At 33.1% G+C, this 10,450-nt stretch overlaps 1 protein-coding gene across 1 annotated transcript; it reads right to left on the bottom strand.

Annotated features, from left to right (window-relative positions):
• Positions 1–4,468: 4,468 nt before the first annotated feature.
• LOC149550175 (uncharacterized) lies at positions 4,469–5,981 on the bottom strand. The gene is made up of 2 exons (XM_089793287.1): positions 5,568–5,981; positions 4,469–5,465 (listed from the first exon to the last, which is right to left on the bottom strand). The coding sequence occupies exons 1-2, from the start codon at positions 5,805–5,807 to the stop codon at positions 4,614–4,616; spliced, it is 1,092 nt and encodes a 363-aa protein (XP_089649413.1). The 5' UTR covers positions 5,808–5,981; the 3' UTR covers positions 4,469–4,613.
• Positions 5,982–10,450: the final 4,469 nt, after the last annotated feature.

Genomic DNA, 10,450 nt, shown 5'->3' on the forward strand with positions numbered 1-10,450 from the left:
GTATACCTCATGATGATACATTTGATAATAAATTGGATAAATATGCCTTCAATGAAACTAAATATTATGAGTATTAAGGAAACTTAATATTAATCCCTAATGACACATCCTCCTACTACCCCTTAGCTATGGTTAGGTTAAATAAAGCCCTAGAAGGGCTAAACAACCTAAAATGTAAAGAAGAGTATGATGAACATGATGATGACGAAGGTATGTGTGAACACCCTTAATGGTAAGAGATGTCAATAGAAAGTAAGGACCTAAATTGAAGATTAAGAACTTGGAGACTCAACAAAACTATCTAAGCTAAGAAACAAATAGGGAATGGATCATATAGCTAAGTGGTGGCATAAAAAACTTGATAAGAATTATAGAAGCATGATGGAGAGGTACATTATGGAGGTGGTGACTATGGCGAAGAAGATTAAAAAGAAAAAGAAAAGAAAAGGTCTCGCAAAGAATGAGGAGGAAAGAACTAAGGGAAAAACCAACAAACCTTCTTTCTTTGGACAAGCTTAAGGAAATGATCTATTGAAATGGCTATATCTCTAAGTTTCCCTTGCAATAAGTATCAAAGAGCATGACTGAGAGGTGGGAGCTAGAGATTGGATAATCAAATGTTATTGGAGGAACTATGCCTTTCAATTTTATCACTGTGTTCATGATTGTTACCCTACTATTACTAGGACCAACCAGTATAGCAAGTTACTCACATGATCATAGCACACTTGGTTCCCACCAGCCTCTGTTAGTTTATATTTTGAGTAAGTATAGTCGCCTAGTTGACGGTATTCTAGGAATTCAAATAGATGTAACTATTCAGTATCCCCAAGTATTCAATGAACTTATGGTCAGGATTATACCTTTGGCTCTACCTTATTCGATTTTAGTCTCTTACTCTCCTTCAAATCATATCTCTTCCATTTCCATCGGTTAGAGAAGAATACCAACAATGATGAACAAAGTTTTAATTATAATAGAAGCAAATGAAGAGGTTCACTTAATATAATCAATCGTAATCTGTTGCAATTTAGATATACTAAATCACTGTGAAAGGCTGATAGTAAGCATTTTTAAGTTAGATAATTGAAATAATTAGAAGATCTTAAAAAATATGAAATTGATAGAAATCAATAAGTGTGTTAAGGTAAAATTTAATCACTATGTTCCCATTAAGAGCTTTTTACTAACAATATACGTTAGGTAGTGTTTGTGATTAAGATGCAATGATATAGGAATAGCAAGAAGGACCACGATATTAATCAGCTACATACTACAAGGGGAGGTTTGGTAGATAGCCTAAAAGAATAAAAAGAAAGATCATTGTGAAAACTAAAAGGATCTATTCATCAAATTCATAGTCATTTAGAAGGGTATTTCCTTCGACAAAGTTTGTAAACTCGGATATGCCCCCTTTCATTACTTGTAATAATATAGGACTTGTGTCTCAAGCAAGATTGGAGCTTTTCTTCTCCATTCTTTCCTACAAATGCCTATTTGAACAGAGACTCTGAATCTTATCTATTTTTATTATTTTTATTTATATATAATATATAGGGTTTCAGCCTTTTACCAATAAAAAAATCTTGGAAAACATAAGTAATATTTGTGGTGTGTGCTTCATCCCATATTTTTTTAAACATACCTTGGTAAGGGAGCTAGCCTCCTCACCTCAACCACACCCATGTCTTTTCATTCCTAATTTCATTCCAAAACTCAATTTGACATCAGTACCTATTAGTAACCAAAAATCCGTAATCGAATTAATAAGACATCAATTTTCAAGATTAGATACTTATCATATGCTTTTCAATTCAAATATAGAATAATAATATGTAAATATTGACATCTCATCTATTTCACACATGATATTTTATCAAAGAAAACATATATAAGTATAAATGCATCACATGTTGAAATAACAATGATATCTAATCCATACATCTATATAGACTAATCATAATGACTTGGATCGACAACATTCAACCAAGTTAAAGAGTAAAATAAAGTCGATAAATCATATTGAAATATGAGATTCTAAACGTCGGTTGTGACAATATGTCAAGAGGTGGACCAATAAGAAGTCTTCAAAATTCCCTATAGTTTGACCCACACTACAACCTTTTAAATGACCAGATACACATTGCAAGATCTCATAATGATGTGGAAGATATCCTTCAAGTAATTTCTATCCCAATATAACGAGAACCATTAATTTATGTAGGAACTTAACTCATCTTCAAAACATCTTTTCTATGTGGCCACATATGAGCACCTCTGTCAGGGAGAACTACCAATCAAAAGGAGAAAATAAGAGCACTAGGCATGCTCATTCTTCATCATCTTCGAGTACACATGGACACATTTGGTGATGTTAAGAGTAAATATTGAGTACCTTCTAACCTGACAATGCAATGAGTGTCTGATCCTTTGGGAAGATGATGTGCATACTATCTATGGCATTTCAATGGGTGGGTAGATGCCATCATTTGATGATCTCAAAGAATAGGTGATGGAGTTTAATGTAATCATGAACATGTGAAAATATGACATGTAGCATAGATGAGGTTGATAGACACAAGGCAATAATAATAATAAAACCATTAAGATGGAGACTTTAGGAAATATTTAAGCGTGACCATGTAAATATTAAGGCACAAGTTCTAGGCAAGAAATAAGACATGGCCACACTGATGGTGAACTGACCCATCTTTAAGTGGCCTAAAAAGGTAACGTAAAATTAGAATATGATGGCACACTTAGGTCTTTTCAAGGGTTTTAGAGCTACAAGGTCTAACACCAAGGAAATCAACATTAAACTCAAACCTTAGGACACAACTATGGATAATACAACACGCGTTTTGTAAAATCAAGGACTTGTAGAATTCAAACCAATAGAAGGTTTGTCGAATATCTATAGCAATATGAAAATAGACTTTAAGTTATAGCTCCACAACCACCAATGGCATTAGTTTGAATAACTCTAATATAGTGCAATCTGATGTTGCTTTTGACTATTCCTCCATATTAATCCCTCAATGAACAATGGGAAGATTTTAGAGTACACGAAACAACAACTATTGCCTCCTCTAAGATGTAAGTCTTTTCCTTCATCCAAAAGAGGGCAACAATGTAAACCATTTGTAGAATAGAGTACAGAAACTCAAGCCACATTACCAAGATAAAAATCAAATTTTCTACCCTTCAATATAAATATTGGATAAGAATTCTTATTTTGATTTTGAAGAGTGAATCATTCTTTAGGGTGGACAATACATTTTCTTCTTGAAGTGTGAATCTTATCTTTAGGTTGCATGAGTTTTTCTTATTTATATCATAAACTTCATGTGTTTGTATCCCATATTAACATCCGTTGCCCACAAAAAATTATCTAGGAAACCATTTTAATGTGTCATATCTAATAATAGCTTAAATATTAAAGAAATGTATATGGCATGATAAGATTATGAAAATATAATAGTTTACATGTGTCTCCAAGTGGATTTTGCACAAAGAAGCAAGGAACTATCAAATTTCTTCTACCATTATCAATCCAAATGATTAATTCCTCAAATTGGCCTCATCTTGGAAGTGTACATATCTAATAGGAAGAATTAGAAAAATAACACAAATTTAAGTTGAGAACAATAATCTATCAGCTTCAAATTGGACACTACTTTGCTTTCTAGATTTAAACATTTTCTTCAATTAATCAAATTATATTAGAATTGATGTCATTTGATTTCCACAATCCATTAGCAATACATGAAACAAAAAAGGAATTTGATTATATTAGAATTCCAAAAAAATTCTAATGTATATTAGAATTACTACCATTTATTTGTTATCTTAAATTGAATATATTTTATATTAAGAAATTATTATAAAAATATATTATTTGTTTTATTGAAAAATAGATGGCCTTCGCTGGTTGGTAGCTTGCAAGCTTCATGCCTCGTTGGATTGTCTCGCAGGTACGAATCCTCCATTAAAAAAAAAAAGATGAATGTTATATCAACAAATCTGCATCAATATTTTAAAATAAAAAACTTTAACAAATTGTTATTTGGCTCGTTTTTAAAAAAAAGTTGTGAAATGACTCAAAGAAAGAGGAAAATAAATATGAATCCTTTGATTAAAATAGAGAATAATTTAAAAAGTTATAAGATCTTGTTTGAAAGGAATAAGTAAATATATTTAATAAATTCTTATTAAATGAAACTTTTGTGAGATTTTATGATGATTAGGAAACCATTTCTCAACACTGGTATAATCATCCATATGAGATTAGAAAAGAACATGAAAATTGTTCAAAGAAAATGAATATAGTTAAGTGGATTATGGGTATGGAGAAGTGGGTAAAGTAGGTGTGTTCGATTACAAGTACATAGTGCAAAAATATTTAACTTAAACTTAAGTGGAAGTAGGCAAATATTATGTTCTAATCAATAATATTAAAATCGTCATAAAATAAAATTGGCTTTTCCAAATGATATTAGAAATTAGTAATAATTCAATAATTGAAACACATTCTTTTTCCATTACATACCTATTGAATTTTTAAATCATCTATAGACTACTGATTTAAGGGAAGATATCATATTAGTGTACTTTTAACAAGGGCGCGGGAGATAACCAGCTATACAATAAAATCTAAACTTTTGAAAAGCTTGAATACCATCCATTGACACATCGTATCTCTCAAGTGTTGACTTCATTCTCTTCCAGTTTTGCATGCTCTGCAATTTATTCTTCTTATTTCCTATAATTTGTTCCTTTGTACCATTCTCTCCAATGGGCAGAGAATGAACAATTGCTCTCCGTTCTTTCATTCCTTCCTTCAAATCTTTCATTTCTCCCTTGAACTCCTCACACATTTTCTTTTTCAACTCTTTCATTTCTTCCTTCAACTCATCGGACTCCCTTTTTATCAATGTTTTCATCTCTTTCTTCAAATCATCAGAGGCTGACTCTTTTATTTTCTTTATTTCTTTCATCAACTCAGCCAACGATTTCTCTAATACTTCAAGTTTGTCAATTTCTTTCACCAATTTCTCTGATGCACCCTTCTCCATGATTTCATTATCGTCTGTACTATGAGCGATAGATCCTTCTCCATCTGTGATGTCAGGTATCTTGCCTTCACCTTTTCCTTTCAACTTTTCGAGTTCCATGTCGCTACTTTCAATTTCTTCTTTATCATTTATTCCATTCAATTTTTCTAGTTCCATGTCGCTACTTTCAATTTCATCTATATCGTACTTTATTTTAGAAAGAATTCCTCCCGCCTTTCCCAATAACTCTGTCCTTATGGGTGCATCTTCTTCCTTGACAGTCGCTGTCTTCTTCTGGTTCTCTTTCTCATGTTCTTCCATTAAATGTTCCACAATCATTAGCAGTGAAGGCTCATTTGATTCAGAGGTTTTCAAATCTCTAATCTCTTTCCACTTTATTTCTTTCCATTTCTGCAAAACATGGTAAAATATTATTCTGTTAAAATTCATAGTTTGTATGACATCATCTCAATTGTCTACAAAACTATTTTGTTAAATGATAGAGTGTCATACCATTATGATAAGATTCATGTTTTCTTGCCATTCCCAGCAAACAAAAATCCAGGTGATCAACTGTACTTGCCATCCTGCTAAATTCCTTGCTTCTTTGCCCACAGAGAAAATGTACCACACCAATCTGTGGTAAGTGAGAAGGCGCTTCCACTCGCGAGGAAGTTTCCTGCTGTCTGTAGCCAACCCTTGAAAGTACAAAAAGGCGTTCTCTTCTCCTTTACTGTACCTTACGAATAGCATTTCTCTTAGAAGAATTGATGAACTGGAATTTTGTTGAATCCCTAGAACCCCAAGGAATATTAATTAGTCCATGACATGTGCAAATACAATAAGATCACCATCTACTACTGAGGAACGATGTTACTCACTAGTAACAGTTGCATCTTCTTCTTCTTCTTCAGTCTGTGTTCCTGTTTCAGTAGGCTGAATTGTTATTGATCGTCAAACTTAGCATTAATGGCAAGCAAAGAACGCAATTTGATATTTAACTATGATAATGAGTTAACTAAATCCTATTCTACAGAATGAACACGCGTGTAAATAGATTGAGATTCAGAAATGTACAAGAGACACTACCCGTATCTTTTTTGGCTTTCCATAGAGCTCGGAGGGCATGTACAATATTTGTGACTGAAAACTCGAACAACTTTAGGCAATTGCTTTCCGATGTAGACTGCATATTCATTTCACCCTCACCGCTGCTTACTGCAGGCTCAAGCAGAGAGCAAAAAATTCATACTCATAATAAACGGAGGAACTCAAATTCATATTTAATTGACTTTTTACTTCTATTTTGTTCTACATAATCAATAAACCTATGATAGATCTATTTCGATCCTTACCGGGCATACTTATATGGACTTGGGGGGGAGCATTTTGTTGTTCAACTTCTTCTTCCTCGTCACTTCTGCTTGAACCTTCATCTACGATGAGAATTGTGGGTGAGATTCTGTGCAATTACTAACAGATACCGAAAAAAAACTCCCTATTTCCCTACTATATAGAATACACCCAACTGTCCTTTCAAAATCTTGCCTGAATCTTTATCACAAGAGAGTTTTTCACCGCTAGAATCGGAAGAGGCTTCTGTTAGAAATAGTCAACAGTCATGCTGTTATAACCAAACAGCAAGTATGCCACACATTTCCTATTAAATTGGTAACAAGATAGGAATGTCCTCCATGAAACTAGGTCATACAACATTATCCTAAGAAGATATGAATGTCCTCCTTGATACTAGGTCATACAACCTTATCACCTTATCTTCTAGAATCATCTTCTCATCTCATGGGCTCTCTATATATAGAGGCCATTGCATAGCCTTGTGGCAATTAGTTTGATGAATAAAAGTTGCTTCTCTCTTAAGTGTTTATTTCTGTTTTTTCCATTGCCAAGTATTTGTGCTTATTTCAGATCTTAGTAAATCTTAGATCTCTTATTTTTTATTATGGTATCAGAGCAAGGTTTAGCCAAGTTGAGCTGGAGATTTATTTAGAAATTCAGCTAGAAATATTGCTAGAGGGTTTTGTTGAAGGAAAATATATTGCTGGAAATGGTTTGTTTGCAGGGCTAATTTTTTTTGGAGTGATATTTGGTTGCAGGGCTGTTATGCTGCTGGAATATTGCTAGATTTGTTTGAAGGCTGATTTTTTTGCTAACATGGGTTCTTCAAATGAAGTTTTGCCTATCTTTGATGGAAGTGGTTTTGCAGATTGGAAGATTGCAGTCAAGAATGCTCTAAGAGAGAAGGCTTTATGGAGGATAGTAAATAAAGAAATTGGGGAACCTCAACAAACTGATAAAGAAAAGAAGTTGTGAAAATGTAAGTTGGAGCAAGCTAGAGGTATTATTGGTAAAGCTTTGAGCCCCAATCTCAATAGAAGATTTGTTGATATTGATAACCCAATAGAGCTGTGGGAGACTTTAGAAAAAGATTATAAAGATGCAGACATGGCTAGCACGTTTAGTATAGAAGAAAAATTGATGAATTTAGATCCATCTTATTTTGAAAAAATGTCTGATTACTTCAATGAAGTTACTTTTTTAAATACTCAGCTAAAAAAAATAGGTGTTGAATATGCAAAAAAAGATTTTCAATTGATTGCAATGGTTGAAAGTAAGCTTCCCCAGCCATATAAAGTTTTTAAGGAATCAAGGAAAAGGGTTCTTCAATTAAATCCCAATACCCCCTAGCAAACTTTTGATCAATTTTGCAAATCTGTTTTAGATGAAGAAGTTCAACTTATTAAAGAAGGGCATATTAAGAAGAATCATGCATATACAGCCAAAAGTAATTTTTTTAGAAATGATGGAAAAAAAAATTGGAAAGGAAATAATAAATTTCGAAATCATGAAGGTTCTAATCATTTTTCTAGAAATGATGGTGCAGAAAAGCAAGCTGGAAGAAAGCCTTTTATTTGCAGGTATTGTGGAGGTGAGAATCACATGGAGAAGTTTTGTTTGAAGAAGAGGGAAAATGAAAGGCAACAATATAAGCCCAAGCAAGAAAGGTTTAAGGATGGAAAGAAGGATAATCATAGTTTCGTAGCTATCTCTTTAAAAAGGCAAGAGAAATCAAATGAGGAGGTAATTGCTACACCCAAAAGTAAATCTAGTGTTAAAGGAGGATACTTTGCTTCAGATTCTAATAAAGAATGGATTTTAGATTCGGGGGCATCATCTCACATGACTGGGGATAGATCTTTGTTTATTGATTTTTATGAAGGGAAGAATTCAGATCAAGAAATTTCTATTGGCAATAAAATGAAACTTCCAGTTTTAGGAACAGGAACTGTTAATGTAACACATGGGTCTTTGAAAAATGTTTTATTGGTTAAAGGGTTGGGGGTGAATCTTATTTCAGTATACAAAATAGTTCAAGCTGGATATGAGTTTGTTGTCAATGCTGATCAAGTTATTGTTAGAGATACAAAAGACCCAAGCAATATAATTGCTATTGGTAGAGTTGATCATGAAGAGAATCTATTTAAATTTGTGGGGTTTCTTGATGATAAATATACACTCTCTCATGCTTTTATTGCTCAGACTGATTACATGTCACAACTTTGGCATGCTAGACTTGGACATTTAAATTATAGAAAATTACAAGATATGGTTGGAATGGATATGGTTAGAGGATTAACAAAAATTTCAGCTTGTGAAGGTGTGTGTGAAGGTTGTGGGTTAGGGAAACATCATCGAGATCCTTTTGATTCAGGTAAAGCATAGAGAGCTAATCATCCATTGCAACTTATTCATAGTGATTTATGTGAACCAGGATATCCTTCACTTTCAGGTGCTAGGTACCTTCTCATTTTTATTGATGATTATAGCAGGAGAGTATGGATTTATTTTCTTGAAAGAAAAAAAGAAGTGTTTGAAGTATTTCAAAAGTTTAAGGCATTAGTTGAAAATCAAAGTGGCAAAACAATTAAATGTTTAAGGACAGATAATGGGGGTGAATATTGCAATTATGCTTTTGAGTCATTTTGTGAAAATTATGGTATTAAGGTGCAAAGAACAGTTCCTTATACTCCTCAACAAAATGGGGTGGCTGAACGAATTAATAGAACTATTTTAGAAATGACTCGTTGTATGTTGCATTTTAAAAGTTTGCATAATAAATTTTGGGGTTTGGCTATTTCTTGTGCTGCACATATTATAAATAGAATCCCCACCAAAGCTCTCACAAATATCACCCCTGAAGAAGCATGGAGTGGTAAGAAACCTCACATTGGATATTTTAAAGTATTTGGGTGTATTGCTTGGGCACACATTCCTGATGCACAAAGGGAAAAGTTAGAACCAAAGAGTCATAAGTGTTTGTTTATGGGTTATAGTGAAGAATCAAAGGCTTATAGGTTATATGATTTGACAACAAACAAGGTCTTTGTTAGTAGAGATGTGAAGTTTGATGAGCATTCACAACTTATAGCCACTCCTTCTCACTCTACAACAACAAATGCTTCTCATTTTTCAGATATTTTAGGAGGAAATGGAGACTACATTGATGAGGATGAGTTGTGCACTTCTACAAATGATGAAAATACTAATGAAAACAACACAACTAATGCTTGTAATCAGACATTTTCTGCAGGTAGTAATGATGAAGAAGATAATTTTTCAGCTAGCCAAAAGACAAGGAGTGTTGAAGAAATATATAGGCAAGGCTCAAAGATCCAAGGGAGGAATGGTAGTGCTCTCATGGCCAAAGTATTACAAGTAAATGACCCAAGATCATATGAGGAAGCTAGAGGGAAGAAAGAATGGGAGCAAGCTATGGAAGAAGAATATGATGCTTTGGTGAAAAATAAAACTTGGGAACTTGTGCAACTTCCCAAAGGTAAGAATGTCATTGGTTGCAAATGGGTTTATAAAACAAAATTTAAATCAGATGGTGCTATAGAAAAATTTAAAGCTAGATTGGTTGCTAAGGGATTTAATCAAAAAGAAGGTGTTGATTATGAAGAAACTTTTGCTCCTGTCATTAAAATGAATACAGTTAGAATTATTTTTTCTTTGGCTGCAAGTTTTGGGTGGCATATTCATCAAATGGATGTAAAAAATGCTTTCTTAAATGGAGATTTATATGAAGAAATATATATGGATCAGCCACCAGGTTTTGTAGATCAGCAACATCCTAATCTTGTTTGTAGATTAAAGAAGTCACTTTATGGGCTTAAACAAACACCAAGAGCATGGAATGAGAAGATTGATAGGTATTTTCAGCTTCATGGGTTTCAAAAATGCAAATCAAATCCAAATCTTTATGTGAAGAGAGTGCAAAATGAAATTATTCTTGTTGCAGTTTATGTGGATGATTTACTCATAGCTGGACCAAATATTGGGTTAATTAGTGATTTCAAATCAGATCTTAAAGGGGC

This window comes from Cupressus sempervirens, chromosome 7 (assembly GCF_028749045.1).
Source record: "Cupressus sempervirens isolate cs-2001-9-10 chromosome 7, ASM2874904v1, whole genome shotgun sequence".
NCBI classification, from domain to species: Eukaryota; Viridiplantae; Streptophyta; class Pinopsida; order Cupressales; family Cupressaceae; genus Cupressus; species Cupressus sempervirens.